Source organism: Lissotriton vulgaris, chromosome 2_1, assembly GCF_964263255.1.
Source record: "Lissotriton vulgaris chromosome 2_1, aLisVul1.2, whole genome shotgun sequence".
NCBI classification, from domain to species: Eukaryota; Metazoa; Chordata; class Amphibia; order Caudata; family Salamandridae; genus Lissotriton; species Lissotriton vulgaris.
This window is the reverse complement of record NC_141687.1, coordinates 379,458,590-379,477,770: the sequence shown is the minus strand read 5'-3', so window position 1 is coordinate 379,477,770 and position 19,181 is coordinate 379,458,590. Positions and strand designations below refer to the sequence as shown.

Here is a 19,181-nt window from a genome sequence, read left to right as displayed (position 1 = left end):
GAGCAGAGACGCGCAGGAAGGTAAGTGTTTTGGTTTTTACATTGTGACCAGTGCAAGCCCGTAGCTGCCCCCCGTGAGCCATGCCGGTTGCCACTGGTGGGCCACTCCCAACACAGGTCTCCAGGTCCAGCCAAGGAACATGACTGCCCCAGGCAGGGCTCCGCGAATCACCAACTGTCACACTGAAAGCTCCCTGACCTGTAATTGCCGCTGCTTCTCTTCCAGGGGATCCTCATCAATAGTCATAAGCATTAGAATATTCCCGCCCATGTGCGGGAATATTCTAATGCTTATGACTTTGATGAGGATACCCCTGGAAGTGAACTAGGATTACAGGTAAGTAACTAATCCTTCTGCTCCTACTCCCTCTCGCCGCGGCCTGAACTGGCTGCTGGATATCCATTGATGCAGGTGCCCCATCACCCTGTTTGGGGAGCACTGAAGCCACTGTTCCCCAGCGCTGGAGCTGCCTCTGCTACAGCCGGGCAAAGCGTCAGCGCGGTGCCCGCCACCCATCCTGCACTGTGTGGTCCGGCAGTTGACTCCGAATGGTTAAACGGGCTCCAAACTCAGTGAGCCTCTTACCTCCCCTTCACCTCTTCATTGTCCGGGGAGGGAGGGCTGCTCCCGGTCACCACAGGACCCCCTGCAAGCGTCGCCCCTGTAAGAATTACTGAAATGATCTGTGTGGCTTTTGTGAGGGTTATTGAAATGGTCTAACTGAAATCGGTGAATTCATGCTGTAGTGATGGGTATTGTGGGAAAGTAAATCCGAAATGCTTGCCATCTACTCCTATAAGAGGTATCATGGGAAAGTGAGTCTGGAATTCTTGCAGTTTGGCTTGGTAAAGGGGTATTGTCAAAATGTGAATGAAATGTTTGCAGTCACGTTATTGTAGGTAGGTGACTTGAAAATTTTGTATTATTGGTCCTGCAGCTGCCAAAGGCTACTTCCTATGTGAATTAGCAACCTGACATTTGTTTGAAGCTGCTGACAAGGGGAATCTGACTTAGGCTTTCTTTGCCACCTCTTAAAGATTATTTCCCCTCCTACTTCCAGTGTCTTGTGTTGCCTCCCCCATGAAAATCCCTTTCCTGCCAGCAAAGAAACAAAGCACTTTTCTCTGCGTTCTTCCTTTTAAAAGTGTCTGTGGGTGTCTGATCTGTTGCAGACGTCGACGTAGCTATATGTATGTCCTCTGGGGAGGAGGTAAAGACATATTTTCTCATGATGGCAGAGCAATTTTAACATTCATATGGTCCATTTAGATTGTGAATATGAAACTGTGCTTGAATAGTGCAACACAGCTCAGATCAACTCTTCCCACCTCTTTTTTTCTGTACAGAACGAGCAAGCCTATGAAGAGGTGTTCCAGAACGCCAACTTCCGCACCTACACCTTTAGGATCCGTGTCAAGTTGGAAACCTACAATGTAAGTATGCTTGGTAAGGAGCTTTCAGCACATTGATAGTTCATAAAATTGTAATTCAGTGCTCAAAACCAGATTCTCTTTTGTTGCCATGGCAAAGGTCCCAAAGTACTCACTCTAGGCTTCAAGGCATCATCTCCAACAGCTTGGGGCAATGTTAGTGCAAGATGTATATAGACGGAAAGAGGGTAAACATGGGCATTCGCCCGAGAGGGTTATATACAATTACTTACAAGCAGTGTGCAGGGGAAAGATGTATTTTTGCAGCGTGAATTTTCTGGATTCACTATGCTGTGCATTATTCCGCGGTCTAGTGGTTGCGTCCGGAATCGTAGTCTTTTTGGGTTTTTTCGTAGCCCAGGTGGGCGTCCCACCTTCTGGTGTACTACCTGTGACGTCGGCATGCTTCCTGCAGAAGCTCTCACCGTTGGGCGCCATCTTCAGATTCTTTATTTCGCTGTTGGGTCTGGATCGTCAGAGTGGTTCCAGAGTTTTTGGGAGAAAATGAGGAGGAAAAGCTTAATTCTACCTAAAAAGTTTGGAGAATACATCCAGGAACAAGACCGCCGGGACGACGACGAAGAAGGAGGAGAACTTCAAATACTTCGACGTCCAACGGAGAATGCGCATACAGGGGGCCCCCTGAGTGCAGGAATGGACAAGACCCCGTTCAAATTCTGACGCAATTGCCACCACAAGTACACGCAAAAGAACCAGCATCCGGTTTGCAACCTCTGCCTGTTGGTCGACCACGAAAGCAAGGATTGCAATGCCTGCTCAGTCTTCATGCTGAAGACTCTCAGGATTAGAGAGAGGCAGAGGATAGCCAACCACAGCATGCACGGAAAAGGCCTACCTCCGTCGCTTCGGGAATAAAATACAAACAGACACTTTAAGAGACAACGTGAAAAATCATTTACTTTAAGGAAGAACTTGAAAACATTGCCAAGGATTCACGAACAGAACACAAACAAGAAAAAAAGAATCCGAAGATGACGCCCAAAGGTGGGAGCGTCTGCAGGAAGCGTGCCGATGTCACAGGAAATACACCAGAAGGTGGGACGTCGACGCCCACCTGGGCTACGAAAAAAAAAGAAAGATTACGATTCCGGACCCAACCACTAGACCGCGGAATAATGCACAGCTTAGTGAATCCAGAAAGATCTTCAAACTGCAAAACTATACCGACAGGTAAGAAACTATTTGTTCCTTGTGGCTCAGCCGCAAAACAAATGGAGCAGTATACCTTTTTAACTCGCCCTACAGTGTGGCTTATTAGCCTTGCCATCCGTGCAGAGGATGCGGGGTGCACATTTCTTTGCTGTCCAGATTAAATTTGTATTGGCTTTTACCTCAAGGATCCTCCAGAATCTCATGCCAATCTCTACTGGGATGAACGGTGTTGGAAAGTGGGTTATTGGTGGGGTCTGCCACTGGTAGTAAGGCCACTAACACATGATAGGACTCAGCATAGGTCTTAGAAAATTATTCCTATGCTCAACCCATGGTAACGTGGCTGCGAGCAGACAGGCTTAACTTCAAAGACAGGTATGTAAAGCCTTTAAAAACACCATTTCAGTAAATAATCAAGACATAAAATAAAAATAATACACAGATTTATAAACATTGGTAATATTGTTATCTTTTAAATGACGCCAAAATGAAAAAAATCCACTGTAGGGAACCAGAGATATGAATTTTTAAAGATTAGTCACTTTCTAGTTCTTAGAAACCAACAGTGCCCTTTTTAGTCATTTTTTTTTTCTGTCGGGGACACACCTTTATAAATTGTTCTGGAGAATATTTTCACCACTGTGGTGGGCCGCGTTCTTCAGCAAGATGGGTCCAGTTAGAACACCTTCCTGGCGTTCTGCTTCCGGGTCCCAAAGTATCCAACACCCAATCCAAGGTTCTGAAATCTCCAAGAGGTTCCTTGAAAGTGTGAAACTTTAATTCCGCAATCCACTTGAACAAAACCCGTACAAATTCACTGGTACTCCAGGCTTTGAATTCTTTGTGGGGCTGTCCAGGTGAGCTCTGTTAACCTCTAACTTGCAGGGAGTTCCACTTTTGAGTCCTCTGCTAGCAAGGTAATCCACAGGGCTGTAGATTCAGATGGTGCAGTCTCCATAGGTCAGGCCTTTGAATTCCTTGCACAGCAAAGTCTTTTCATTCATTCATTAAATCTTTATTTCGGCAGTTTTCCATAAAAGAGTGCCGAGCAATAAAACAGTATTCAGGGATGATAATTCAATTCCTTAATACAGACACGTTGTATAGTTAAAATCATACGTACTAGAATGGCACATGATTTCAATATGACAGACCTTGTCGACAAAATTAATCAATGTCACTCATTAACAGTCAAAAGCCTACGCTTGTGCCACATGGCTGCCAGAAACTGAGAGACAGTGAATACAATGTGCCTGGTCGTATCGGTTTTTAAAACTCTAAAAGCATGCGTACACTGTACAAAACCCAGATTCTTACATAAAGGTACAAGCCAGTACTTCCTGGACGTACTGTAAGCTGGACAAAAGAGAACATGAAGTTCATTTTCTGTGTCACAGCTACACCCAGGAGAGTTCTTTTCTGCAGAAACAGACCATTTACTAGTAAAGGCTTTTAAGGGTAGAGTACCGTATCTCCATTGTAGATAAAGTTTCCTGGCTACAATAGGATAGATATCATCCATGAAGTCCTCAAAAAAATAAGAAACTTTAATTGTTAAGAAATAATTAATTAAGGTGCTGGCATGTGGATCAGACGGAGCTGCAGTAAGTTTATTGTCCGCGAAAATCCTGGTGAGGGACTTGCGCGAGACCTCTTTGCAACTCCTCTCCGGATCATACCATAAGGCAGGCAATCCCAACCTTACAAGTTCGTTCTTTATAAACAAGAGCCAGGGGAATTTAGCTGCGCTATAGTGAGTTAATATTTCCTTGAGTTCTAGCCTATAGTTAAGCAGCTCTGGTGTTATCCAGAGCCTGCGCCAGAACCTAAGGGGTTTGAGCGCTAGTTCATCTTCATTAAGTCTCAAACCCAGGTCAAACCTTAGAGGGAGTAGTGGGGTACTTTGTGGAAGTGCCAACTGTCTAATAAATTTGTTTTCTGCTTTAGCAATTTCAGGCCTACAGGAATATCCCCACAACTCCCCACCATACAGAATTGCACCCCTCGCTTGAGTTTTATAGATCTCCAGAGGGGGACTAACTGGTTTGAATGTAGACAAATTAGAAAGCTTGAGTATTCCCCCCGCAAGTTGGGCCAGTTTCATTTGTGACTTTATTTTCTGGGGGCCCGATAATAGATTTTCATTAATGGTTACCCCCAGATATTCAAACGTCGACACCCTTTCTAATCTGACTGGGCCTAAACTGGGATTCGGGCGGGTAGTTGCAGGTTGGTTGAAGATCATGAATTTTGTTTTATCAGCATTTATCTCCAAACCACGACCTCTGCAAAAATCCTCAAAGCCATCCAGTATGTGCTGTATCTCCATGGGAGACTTAGAGAGTAGCAGGGTGTCGTCTGCGAACATGATCTCCAGCACCCTGCTACCTGCCAACCTTGGCGCATCATTGTGGAGAACACCATCTAGATGGGCGATTACCCCGTTGACATAGAGGCAAAACAGGGTGGGTGCCAATACGCACCCCTGCCTTACCCCCCTGCCAACGGGGAATCTAGATGACAGCGCCCCATTCTTCCCACATCTGACCTGCGCGAAATTCTCATGTAGCCTCATCAGAATAGTTAGGAGTTGGGGCGGCGTACCCAATTCTTGGAGCACAGTCTACAATTTCCCCCGGGGCACTAAGTCAAAAGCAGAGCGTAGGTCCACGAACACCATGTAGAGGCTGCCACCCTCTATCTTCACTGTTTTCCAGAATAGTAATATTAGGCGAAAGATTTGATCCATGGTGGAGGTGTTCCTCCTGAACCCTGCTTGAAACGGGCTGAGAATTGCTTGCTCCTCGATCCATTCCTGAAGACGGTCTAAGATGAGCCACGCAAAAACAATTTGCGGAACATCAATGAGGCTGATAGGCCTGTAGTTGGCTGGGAGCAGAGGAGAGCCCTTCTTGAATATTGTTCTACGGAATATAGGGCCTGAAAGTGGTCTTCCCAGACTTTAGCATCTATATTTGGTTCGATAGCCGATTTCGGTTCTCCACAGCCTGTATTGACTATTGACCAAAATCTGCGTGCATCCCTTGAATTAAGGGTGACGGTTAGGCTAGTCCACTTTTCTTGATCCCACTCTTGCTTTGCGTATTTCATTACTTCTTTACACTGTTGTCTCATAGCTCGAATTTGGGGTTTATTGTTACCAAGCTTTAGGGCCTGAACTAGCAAAATCTTTTCAGCAGGGCACTTCTTGCTTAATTCAGTTTCAAGCAGCAGATCTGGAGGGCTCTGCCCTCTCAGATACTTATTCAAAATTCTCTGGGTCAAGCACCAGGTCACTTCTGACCAATGAGAGCAGGGCAACTCCTCATAGTGATGATCACATCCTGTAGAGTGTGGCATTATTTCGTCCCAGAGTGCATCATTCTTCCAAATCCATAATGACCTATATTCCAGCAAGGAGGTAAGAGCTGGCTAAACACATCCCCTGGGATGGCTTATTTCCATGGACTCTCCCCCTACCATCTGCACATACCTTCTTTAAGCATAGCCCTGACTCTGGGTCAAGAGTGTCAGAGTGAAACTGAAACCCAGGCCTCCCCTCTGCCTTTGAAGAGCATAGTTTACGACGCCACCTCCAGGCCTGGCATTCCTATAGACCAGCACACTGCCCTCCCAGCAGAGGTGTTCTTTATCACCTCTTCAAAGCAGCCTGGCTTAATCCTCTTAACTTTGACCAATCAGGGCAGACCACTGAAAGGCTGAATTTGGACTTACAAACAAGAAAGTCTCATAACTTCTTGTATGTACACTTTAGGAGAAATTCAACAATATAATATTGTTAGATTTGCTACTATCATTCTGGGAAGTCTTTGAATGGTCCGACTAGTCCTCTCCTATCAATATTTATTAATCAATAACTTCCTACCTTGTTAACCTATGAGCCCTGGGGTTTGCAATGGGGAAAATGACTTGGGCTACTTTTCTAGCACCAGGGCATATAAAACGATATTTTATAAGTATTTCCCTAATTTCTATAGGACCCCCACCCCCTGTGCAACTAAGGGAGACTTTAGGGGTTCTGAATCTGCAGAAATATTGCAGATCTTCCATACCCAGTTCTTCTAGCACCAAAGTCGAATTTGAGTAGCACTTTAAAACAATGTGGGGAGTGAAATGTGAAATGTCACTTTACCCAGGCTTATAAAAACACATTTTATTAGGGCGTACCTTATAAATAACGTACCACACCCCCCCCCCCCCCCCCTCCTCCCCCGGGATACCAAGGGGTGTCCCTGGTGGTCCCTAATATGTAAAAACATGGTAGGTTTTTCATTTTTAAGGGCCCCTACCCCCAAAGTCGAGTTTGGGCACAATTTAAGGTTTAAACGCGGTCCTGGCCACCAGTGCAGCTTGTAAACTGACCTCAGGCTTCAGCACTGCACTGCTGGTGCAGATAATCTGCTGGCCTCTAAACTGCCCTGCCCCAGGATACTGGAGATTTCTAGGTAGTTTCAATCTCCTGCCCTATTACATACTAGGGGCTTATGGGGTAGGTCATGCCAAATACAGCGGTACCCCGCCATACCATAGTGTACTCTAGTGTATGTTGGGTGCTTTAACTGTATTCTAATGTGTTCCTTTCAGCTTGGCACTGGGCTTTGGCCTGGTTAAACAGAGCCCAGGATCAGTCAGTCAGTTACCACCAGTTCCAGTCAGCAAAAAGTTGGGGGGTGCCCAGGGCACAGGATGACTTTGCAACAAACAGCATCACCCTTGTGTTGGCCACGCCTCCATTCTTCCTTTGGGTGACGCGTCTCCACTGGAGTTGTTCCCTTTTGGAAGTTGTGGTCCTGGAGTCACTGATGAAGTTTATGGAGCGATGACTGCTAAAGAAGTCTGGCTGCCCATGAAATGTATCCTCTTGACATCTATTGGCCTGTCTGGTGTGAGTAGGCCTCCCAACAGGAGAGGTGTTCAGACTGTTCAAGCTTCTTTGGGCACAGTCAAGTTTTCTCTGCGCCGAAGCTACCTTGCTACTTGTCTGCCTCTGGGCCTATTTTAACATAGTGAAAGTGTTGTTGCTGTTTAGGTTTTAGCCCTTCACGTGCGGATTATTACTATTTACTTACAGATAGCCAGGCTGGTATATGTCATTGACAGACCGTGAGCCTTTATTTTTCTCAATTATTGGCCTTTGGCTTCGATGGGACATGGGCCTGGACTCAATACCTGTTCTAGTTAGATGGACGTGTCTGTATGAGATGCCATGATATACTAGTTTCCTGAAATAAACATTAAGTCCGTGAGAAATGGCAGTGTGCACTTGCTTTGCTTCTCCTGTGTGCGCGCTGTAAAATGTTTGGGATGTATTTGTGCTCCTCGTTTGGTAAAATACACATCAGCCACCGGAGCAATATAGGTTTAAAGCCGCACCGATTGCTTGCTGCATCCCTTCATCACTGATGCCTGGTCATTTTGAGAATTCTTTGGTCACCGGACTTATTGCAGTCCAGTTCGATTCCTCTTTCTCCTGGGCAACTCTGGTGATGGCAACTCGGGTGATGGCAACTAGAAGCGCTTTACAAAGCAGCCCCTCCTGAGCCTCGGAGAGTCTCGCGCAATATTCCCGTATCTCCAGACCATCTCACAGGGAGTGGCCATCCGTCCGTGATGGCTGATGCGTTTGGGACACGTCAGACTGTTGTGGGAGTTGGTTAGGTTATGGCCTCTTAATGCTATCTCCTCAGTCTTACAATGCATAAACGTTTTATTCCACAGCTCCCTGCTTCCATGACTGGAGGGCACACAAACCTGCGGAACCGGAGGATGGAAGTCTCCCAATTAACACCAGTAAACTCTATTTGCAAGGCCTCGTTTTCAGCTGCGGCCCACCCAGAGCTTCTGTCGAAATCCTGATTGCTTTCGGTCTCCCGCCCGCTGGCCCCGCACTCTCCTCGCCAGGTGACGAGCCCGGCAGTGGACCGGCGCCGAATCAAGCGCCTGGATGGGCGCGTGGTCCCTGCCTGAATGGGCGCGTGGTCCCTGCCTGCACCAGCGCACGTGCGTGAGCGCTCGCGACAGTCACGTCTGTGCTCCCCGGGCGCGCGTCCCCGAGGGAACAACCGTCTTCCGATCTAAACGTGCGTCTGACCGTTTTCGTTTATAATCACAAGAACGAGGGATTTTAATTACAAATTAAGGCAGGGCGGCCCGTCTGCCGGCTTCCCTGCGAAGCAAGGCCCCTCGTGTCTGCAGCGCCTGCTGTTTCCCCCATACAAACCTCGTTAGCTCTGTAGGAGTGTAGAAAACTGAGAAGCGAAACGGTGAAGAGTACCTGGAAAGTTCTTGAAGCGCTGCTGTGGGAGGGAAGAGGTCAGACGGCGCTGTTTGATTCCTTTGCAGCTCGACGGATAGAGTCCCACAGCTTGATGCTTTTTAAAGCACTGGCCTTTAAATAGAACTGCGGAGGGGACTGCGACACCCCCTGCAAACTGCATCTTTTGAAGTTGTCTTTTTTCTGCCGCATACGTGTCTCCAGTACACCCTGGAGAAATTCAGCCGGCAGAAATATTGAGTCATGCGCCTTGGAGGCCCGAGTCCTAGTCTTGGCATCCCCACTTGACCAGAAATGTGATCCTTCGAAAATTGCAAATTTCACGTTTCCGTTCTCCATATCTTCATAAAAGGGATCGCGAGAAACTAGGTGCCTTGATAAAGCGCGGTTTGTTGATGATTTTTTTTTAAGCGCTTCTTTCAGCCTCCTTGTCTTCTATACAAAGCGATCATTTCGCCGAGTTGACAAGTGCGTGTTTTCACACATACTCCACAAGCATGTTCAGCGAAAGCATCTTCATGGAAGACCACTTTAACGCACTAATACTTGTGAACCGCTTTATATATAAAGCCAGAAGCTGAAGTGCTACTGGCTGTTAGCTGACTGGACTGTGGCGGGGGTCTTGGGCTCCATCTATCAATTCCGTGCGAGCTCCAGGTTTAAAATAAGAAAATACTTTTTCAGCACGAAACTGGTTCCATGTCGCAGTCATGGACCCTCTCTCTAACTGTGCGCACCGTACATACTATGTGTGCTTTTGGTTGGCTTTGTTACATGTTTGAATATATATCTAGGCGCAACAGGAAAGATTTCCAGTGACTTTACCCCTCTGTTGCTGAATCGGTCCCGTACATCTCCATCCCCCACTGCAGCATGCGGATAAGCACTCATACAGAAAAATGTCCATTAAGCAGAATAGCTTGGCACACAAGCCTGTATACATTGTGGAAGAGCGAGCCAGTAGCTGCCTGCTAACTGCGGGGATATTAAGCATGGAGCATGACCCCACTTCTCTAATAGCACTCCGGGGCTCATAATTCAAAGATGGGCCACAGAAGGGCAATTAAGCATTTGCTTTCATGTTGTTTTGGGTCTGAGCTAGACAGCACATGCGCTGTCTCGAAGAGACATGTGTTTTCTCTGTGGCCTTACATGCTGCCCATCTCCTACAGTTGGTAAACTTCAACGTCACTCATTTTCTTTACCATTTGTCATGGCATGCGGGCATCATGCCCTCTTCTTGTGTTTGGCCCTCCCATAGCGCATAGAGTAAGTAGTCTCCTTACACTGCTCTCGATTTTGCAGAGCTATATCTTTGTTTTTGTTTTCAAGCACTTCATAGTAGTACTTGTGTTTTCTGGCCGTCTCCCTTGTACACATACTCACTTACCACAAAAATGAATGCCCATGTACATAAACAAACATTTCTTAAAAAGTTGTTAAAACACAAACTGCCCCTGTTAATTTCTTTATTTTTTGCCTGATCTGATGGTACTGGAGCGCTCGCTTCGTCGTCCATTTTGCCATAGCGCGAATTCAAACCAATGAGATTGGAGCGCTTTAAGTGCTCACTAGTTACATTGCACAATGATACATTAATTTTTGTTGTTGATCCTGCTTTAATTACGTTGTTTCCCCCCCGTCATTGCTCTTGCCCATCTCCCCATCCTCTCCTGTTTCCCTGCTTGACCCATCCCCCCACTACCTCCCTCGTTACTGTTGCTTTTTTATTGCACGATCCAACAATATTGGAGCACTTGGTCTTCCATCTTGCTGTAGTGTTAACACAAGCCAATGCTCACCGTTCACATGACACAATGACACGTTCATTGTTGTAGGCGGGGGAAGCTTAAGTTATTTGTCCAGAATCGCAAATGGTTCAGCTGACCCTAAGATTCGAACCTGGTTCCCCAGTTCCACTGTCAGCAGCTCTGGCCATTACGCCACATTCTTGCCACACTTCAAAGCTCCTCAACTGTTTCTCATGATCACTTCCACATTTTTTCAGTAAGATCCTGTAAACACAGCAAAAGCATTGGCAAAGCCTATAGATCTCGGCAAGGCCCGAGCTGTTGGCCTTTTCAATTTGAATGTCTTTTAGCCATGTTTAGCAGCACATCTGTTGTTCAGTATGGCTTAAAGTCACTGAAAAAATCACTATGATGAGGCCAGCGCAGGCCACGTCATAGCACTTTTTTTATGTTAGAAGGGGGCAGGACAATAAACTCATCTGGGGGGGTGAGGGGCAGAGAGACTCTGGCCACTAAACATCCTGTGATTCTGGGCTTTCAGTAACTTTCCGTCATGCTGAACAAGCAGATGTGCTGTTAGACAACATGGCTAAAAGACATTCACATTGGCAAGGGCAATAGCTCAGGCATTGCCAAGACCTATCAGCTTTGCCAATGCTTGTTCTTGTATGCATTTGGTCTGTTTTACCAGGGATCCTCATAGATTACTCTATATATCATGAGCACAGGCTAAGGCAGTATGGAATTTATAGTTCTCTGGCCGCGTGTGTTGTAAGAAAGCATGACCTTGAACAACAGTTAATACACTTAGTGCAGACACCCCTCCTTTGTCAAACCACTGTATGGTGATTGAACAGGCTAATACACACATGTATGTGTTTATGGACAAACTGTTCACGGACACACTTATCCAGCTAGTCCACCTGTGAGGTGGTGCCAGTCTGGGACAGAAGCATGCTCCAATCAACTGCAGAGCACAGGCTAGTGCCTGCCACAATGGTGTTAGAATGGGCCAGAAGATAGGCCAAGGTACCAAATAAAAAGTGTCCCATGTTTACAAATTGAGGCAGTTTTGAACTGGTAAAGGATGCCTGTATTGGTGTTTTACAAGTTAAGGAAGATTTGATGCAATGATTGTTTTAATATCTGGGAAATTACAATAAAAAAGGCCCATCAGACCAATAAACAGGCTCACAAACAGCCAGAAATCAGGCCCACACACTAACCTGTCAGACTAACCCATCGGGCTCTGCCTGATTGCCCTGTAGGCCAGTCCGACCCTGTGCCACACACACACACTCTGTGGCAGCTTTAGTAGCTCTCTGGGCAGCCTGTGTCCGTTGCAGCTACAGATCCAAACAGTGTGCAAATTGTAGGGGTATTTTCTCAAAACCCAACACGGCCAAATCTCTCTAAAACTCGACAGGTCTGCAAACCTAGTTTAACAGAGTATGGTAATTACAGCCAATCTAGTTTGATGACTGAGGTTGTGATATAAAATGCACACATTTTTGGAAACGTACATATGCTCCGTAAAAGACGTGGGTGCAAGCATTTATCGGATAAAATATGTTGGTCCCTATTGTACATACAATTGCATGAGCTTCTGTTTTCATGGACACCAAGTAGAGTAGGAAAGGAGGGCTGTGTAGGGAGGCTGGTGTTGGTGACATAAGGTAGGGAGAGACAGTAGATGTTGAGGCTTAATTGTCTGAACATTTTTCTATTAAAAAATATTAGGGACCAAAGATGGCCATGTGGCACTAAAAGTAAAGATGGCTGGTGAAATGGTACGCCCCGACCCCTTTGAAAAAGTCTGTTCTGGATTACAAACCTCTTCTAAACTCGTGCACAGTGTAGATGTAAATCAGTGTAGGGTCTCTGTGCATTCTGTGGTGTGGAGGGTGACACACCAATCATTGTCCAGTGATTACATTCAAGGCAAGTTTTGTTTGCACCGCTTAATGATCTGGATTTCTTTAAGACCAACACTCCGAAGACTTGTGGTCTGTTGCTAGCTTGCTAACTTTTAAGCAGATGCGGTGTAGGCCTTGGCAGGAGTGACTGTTAACCTATTTATGCCTTTGTCATTCCCAGGACGAGTCGCGCATCAAGGGGACTGTCATGGATGTGAAGCCAGTGGACCACAAGGAGCATGCCAAGAGGCTGATCATGAACATAAGGAAAATGGCCTGAAAAAGTTGATTGTGCTGCTGATTCCGCACAGAAGAACCTCTAGGGCCCTTCATCTCCTATGCCTCGAGAAGAGGTGCAGGATCTACATCACTTCACTGTGTGCCGCGACAGTGTGCTTAAATAGACTCCTAATCGGACTGCTTTACACTATGAGAGATGGTCTTTCTTCTCGCTCAGCAACGTCTCCTCTGATCCCTGTGTATTTTCTAACCCTCGTGAGGACCCTTTTGTGGCTGTCCACCTGCCTGTGTTTTGTTTTCCATATTCAGTGATGGGCCTCTGGGTTCCCTGCAATCTCCCGAGACACCTTGGGGATCACCCTTTGCAGGGTTCTCCTACTGAGGGGGCTCTGCTCTGCTACAGCGGGGAGAGATTGATGTAGGTGTTCCTGTTTGCACTTAGCTGATCTTTTCTGACAACCGCATCTTGTACCGTGAGGGGTCGGGCATGCATCATGAAGGTAACAGTTTTTTTTTCCAGCTAAGACCCCCAAAATGTATCTTTTTAGGTTTTAGGTGTACTTGCCTGACAGCCACTCTTCAATTGGGATGCACGTTATCTGCGCCATGACGTCAGTGCTGGTTTGATGGGGCATGGCGGGGCATATATTGTGCCCTGCGTGGTTATGTGATTGTGTCGACAGCAGTATGGGCACCGCAGCCTGCCACATTCCATCGCTGTCATGCCCTGGATTAGAAACTGCCTGGAGCGGACGTACCTTCTAACCCCCATCTTCATTCAACACCCTGGGTTTCACCTTGTCCTAATTTGTCAGATGTAGCGTGGTGGAATTTCCGGTCTACCTAAGGGGCTAATCGGCTGGTGGAAGGTGAAGGCGACGGCCCCTTGCTTGGGATTGCTGACGTGTGGTGTCATCTTTCCTCTCTCTGCCTCCTTGTTCCAGGGTGTACGTGGCTGCTGGTTAGTGCTCCGAACAGCAGCGTGGCAGAAATGTTAATCAGACACATATCTCCTATCAGGACGAGCCTCCCTTCAGGGTTTAATACACAGTCGGATGACGCTGATGTTAATCAAAATTGTCTCTTCTGAGGAGTGCTGATAAGCATTGACTCGCTGCCCCCAGGGAGATTTGCAGAACTACAAAGCTTTGCTGCAGTTTTCATTTAAATTAATATTGCTCTTTTTTTGGGAGGGGGTGTCGGGTAATTGCTGAAGTTTGCTGCCTGTACATTTCCTTCTGTTCTGCTTCTTTTGTTGTGCTTATTTGTGTTGCTTTTTCTTTTGTGCCGAGGTTGACTGACAGCTCACGGGGGTTGAGGGCGCAGGGGGGCGGCTGAGAATAAAACCTTTTTATTTTTAGTGCTGGATTTAAATAAACAGTGTCTAGTTTTGCGTAATCTGCCGGCTCCTTTTCTCCTTTATGGGCATGAAGCCTGCCTAAGTGGTGGAGCCGTATTAATTGCTGTTCATGTGAAGTGCTGGGCGGAGGGGGCGTCCTTCTTGCAGGCTCTCTCTCTCCGCCGGCGGTAGCAGCCGCTTTCACGGCGTTGCTCTCTGCGTCCACAGCTCTTGTTCGCCGTGCGTGGCCTATGAATGCCGATGATCCAGGGCTTGGGAAATGCCTATTGACGTTTACACAGCGCTCCAAAACCAACCAGCCTTTGAGATTTGTACAGACAACAAAGTAGATGCCGAAAACAGTAATTACGTTCCTGAACTTCTCAGGCGTGCAAGAATGGAGCCTGGTGTGCTCCTAATCACGTTAATGACACGTCTGCCGGGTCTGTTTTCCCTGCACAGCGCTCTCGATTTCGGTCTGTGTCGTCAACTACCAAAGAGAATTCCAGCGCATCCTTCCTCACTTTGCGCAGTTCTCATACCATTTTATACCGGCAATGTGATGTTCAACCGGTCTACCAGCCACACTTCCCTCCCTTGGCGCTATTTCTATTAGCTTTGTATAGCACCATCCTGAGCACCATAGTACCCAGAAATGTCCTTCACCCCTTTGGTGCTGTTGGTGTTTGTCTTGAGATCCGCTCAGTGCGTCTCTACTAGGCTTTTGCTGGTACGTTGCACGTTCTGCACTCTTATGTGTGCCAAGATTATATTGTATACTAACCCTGGGCGTAGTTCGTGTAGTAGCGCTACGTGTAGCTACGCGAAGTGCACTACGCGAACTGCGTAGTGCACTGTGCAAAATGCTGGTCACACTAATTGCACAGTGCCGGATGCTTGTCCGCACTGTGCAATCAGTGCAAACCGCATCTTGCACAGTGCACACGGTCGTTTTCTGCCGCTCGAGTAGATTTCAACTCGAGCAGCAGCTTTCTCAACACGGACTGGTAGTTTCTCATCGCGAGCGGTCGCAAGCATACGCGACCACTCGCAAGCATACGCGACCACTCGCAATGAGAACCCTGACCTCACCGCGTTGAGAATCTCGCTGGGAGGTTTATTTTCCACGCTCTCGATCGGCAACTTGATGTTGCTGAACGAGGAAAAAGTCTCGCCGGGATGTCACTTTGCTCGCTCGGTGTCGCCAACTTGGCGTTGAGGGCGGCGAGCAAGCAAAAAATGACCACAACTCCACGCGTGTTTGCACTGTGCTACATGCAATTCGCGTAGTGCGAAGTAGCGCAAACTACGTGAGCGTGGCACTTCACCCAGGGTTATTGTATACCACACGCCCCTCCATTGAGTCCTTACTCTGCACTACTTAGGATTCTGGCTCAGTTTTGTGCCAAGAAAACGCCCTGTACTGCTATTTTTATTGTATCATTTAGCTGCATTATACTGGGCCCACAGGAGTATCCTTCCCATGCGTGCTTCCCTTTCATTTTCTGTTTTGCCGCCAGCCACAGTGAGCTTGAACTGGACATTTGCTCACATGCATTTGTCTCTTACTCCTCGATTTCTTCATTTAATATGTACCATAAAGGTTTAGCCAGGCTCTCCCTTGCTTCATTGCTCTGCTCAGTGCTCTTTCTGACTTAATGAACCCAGAAAGTGTTTTAATGGGTCCCCCATTCGTGTCCTAGCTCTTATTTTGGGCCAGAAGGATACCCTCTCAAATTGGAAAAGCAAATACAGTTCTCACCCTGAGAGTCCAGGATGGCTAAAATGAAAACCTGTCTTCACTGCACACCACCGATGTGCAATCTATGGGATTCTTTTCCCTCCCTCACTGTTGGGTGTACAGTCTTCCTGTACTGTTTACCAACTGGTCACCAGTGTAATTCTTTCCCCATCTATTTCTATTTATTTTGTACCATGTGGCAGATCTTGAACTGTACTCCCAATTGCATCCTTTCCATGCCAAATGTCCCCTGCATGGTGTTCAAGTGTGTTTTCCTCCCCTGAGTGCCAGTCTGGTACCCTGGGTTTTTATTTTTTACACTAATCTACCCTTGTCATGATAACTTAAGCGCACAATCACTTGTGCTTTTCTGGCACAAAGGAAACCAGCCATCAACACAAGCCAGAATGAAGAAAAGATTAGGAAGAGACTGACAAAAAACTACGTTTTTAAAGGACTGATCCTCGGTAGAGAATGCAGATTCTCTATATTGATTAATAGGGGAATCAGACGTTTATTAAGGACACATGGACTAAAATGCATGGAATCTTTTCATCACTGCCCCATGCATCACTTCAGAGCTTAACAATGAGAATATGAAAGACCTTGAACATTAGTCAGCACCTGTATACCCCCCTCCCCAACATTCCCTCTTTCCCTCTTTTGGTTCTGCTTTATTTTTGAGTTTTTTCCAAATCCAACTAAACCTCAATTCAATTGCCATAAACTAACTTCTCTCTGCCAATTTGTCCTTCATTGAATCATTGGCCATCTTAAATGGAAAAAAAACCTCACCATAATTATATATAAAGCCTTTGCTATTCATTGAACCCCTTACAGAGTGAGCTAAAAATCTCTAACTATACCCAGGCTTCTTCCATGTCCAAATTAACCCAAATAGGCACAGTAACTGAGGTAACAGGTCTTCGAGGCTTCACTTAAGATAAAAGCAACAGCGCTACCCTAACAGCTCTGAATTCGAGCAGTCTTCTCTTATGCTCCCTAAAACAACTCCCCACGCTCAAATTAAGTTTTCCTCAAATCTAGGACAGAAAATACTTGAAATCAGTTTTTGTTTATCGTGAAACTACAACTATAACCCTCTCCCCTTCCATCTAAATGTAATGCACAAACATCTAAAACCCTCATAAAGGAGATAAGACACAACAAAGATGTCCATTTATGACTGAACCGTTGCAAACTTAATAGTGTGTTACCTGGCCCTCTTTCAGGCAAAGTGAGAACCAGATTAACACCATAAACACAGCTATGCACAGTCTATGAAGTTTAATGTGACTTCATCACTTAACAAATTAACATATATCGTCCAGTTTCTTACCATCCGCCAACTTACGACCCACGGCAACCGCAGACCTATAACAGTTAATATGCGTGTAGCTCAAACCTTTCCCAGATAGCGCAGTTAAGAAATTTGCAAACATTTCTGCAAACACCTCCAAGGAATCAAATTCCTTTTTTTTTTTTTTGCGCCAAGATTTCAAACGCTTTCAAGCACCTTTTTTTTTTTTTTTATAGTGTCCTCCTACTTGGAGCCCAAGAGAGACTGAAGCCTACTCTGAGAGGCCATTTAACTCTCCTGAATAACTAATATTCTCCAAGGAGAATGTTCACAGTTCTATATGCTTCTAGCCGATGCTTCTATCCTCCTGGTCCTACCAACATTCCTCTATAAACAGAAATTAAGCAACCCTTTTCTACTGCCATTACCAAAACCCCTATACCCAAAGGTTGAATCCATCAAAATGGGGTTATTAACTGACGCTTCTGCTTCCTCACTTGCAACAGAATCCTCTTTATTATTTCAAAAGTAGGAAATGCATAGGCCTTCAATCTGTGTTCCACTTTTGCAAGAAAGCATCCATTGCCCGAGCATCTTGGTGCAGATTCCAACGGAAATAGCCTTCTGTTTGTTGTTGATGCATTCCAAAGACCCTACATAGCTAAATCTCTAGAAAATCCTCCTGGTCCAGTCACCTGTCGCTGTAGTCCCTTCAGTACCTTGAATTCCAGTGCGCTACCTTATTGTGTCGCCCTGGCAGACACTCAGCCTTAATTACCAGCTTGTGCTACTTACAAAAATCCCAAAACTCCATTGCCAAATCCAAAAGACCATTCAATCTGCTTCACCCTAACTTCTTGGTATAGCGTACCACTCACACATTGTACATCTTCAGAACAGAGCATCCCTTCGAAACCTCTTGTATGCTGTTGCAAAGTCATCCTGTGCCCTGGGCCCCCCCCCCCCAACTTTTTGCTGACTGGAACTGGTGGTAACTGACTCTCCGTGGGCTCTGTTTAACCAGGCCCAGGGCCAGTGCCAAGCCAAAAGGAACACAGTTAAGACACCCAACTTACACTAGGGTACACTTTAGTATGGTGGGGTAACCCTGTAGTTGGCATGACCTACCACCTAAGCCCCTAGTATGTAATAGGGCAGGGGATTGAAACTACTTAGAAGTCTCCAGTATCCTGGCGCATGGAAGTTTAGAGGCCAGTAAATTCTCTGCACCAGCATGTGCATATTTTGGCAGCAAGGTAATCCACAGGGCTGTAGTTTCAGATGGTGTAGTCTTCATAGGTCAGGCCTTAGAGTTCCTTGCACACAGCAAAATCATCAGCAGGGCACTTCTTGCTTCATTCAGTTTCAAGCAGCAGATCTGGAGGGCTCTGCCCCTCTCAGATACTTATTCAAAATTCTCTGGGTCAAGCACCAGGTCACTGCTGACCAATGAGAGCAGGGCAACTCCTCATGGTTATGACCACATCCTGTGGAGTGTGGAATTAGTTTGTCCCAGAGAGCATCAGTCTTCCAAATCCATAACGGCTGATTTTCCAGCAAGGATGTACAAGCTGGCTACAACATCTGCACATACCTTTCTTAAGCCTAGCACTGACTCTGGGTCATGACTCACCTGAACAACCCCACAAAGAATTCAATGCCTGGAGTACCAGTGGATTTGTAAGGGTTTTGTTCAACTGGATTGCAGAATTGAAGTTTCACACTGTCAAGGACTCTCTTGGAGATTCCAGAACCTTGGATTGTGTGTTGGATACTTTGGTACCTGCAAGCAGAACGCCAGGAAGGTGTTCTAACTGGACCCCGCTTGCTGAAGAAGGCGGCCCACTACAGTGGTGAGAATTCTTCAGAACACTTTATAAACGTGTGTACCTGACAGAGAAAATGAAATGACTTAAAGGGGCACTGTTGGTTTCTAAGCACTAGAAAGTGACTAATCTTTAAAAATTCATATCTCTGGTTCCCTACAGTGGATTCT

At 46.2% G+C, this 19,181-nt stretch overlaps 1 protein-coding gene across 1 annotated transcript in view; it reads left to right on the top strand.

The window, feature by feature from the left end:
* The window catches only part of RPA1 (replication protein A1), a 276,446-nt gene extending 262,243 nt beyond the window's left edge, over positions 1–14,203 (top strand). Inside the window, exons 16-17 of the mRNA XM_086955196.1 lie at positions 1,347–1,433; positions 12,747–14,203. Of these exons, the coding sequence (XP_086811322.1) occupies positions 1,347–1,433; positions 12,747–12,845 (186 nt within the window). The 3' untranslated portion in view covers positions 12,846–14,203. The remainder of the gene's footprint in view (positions 1–1,346; positions 1,434–12,746) is intronic.
* The last annotated feature ends 4,978 nt before the right edge of the window (positions 14,204–19,181 follow it).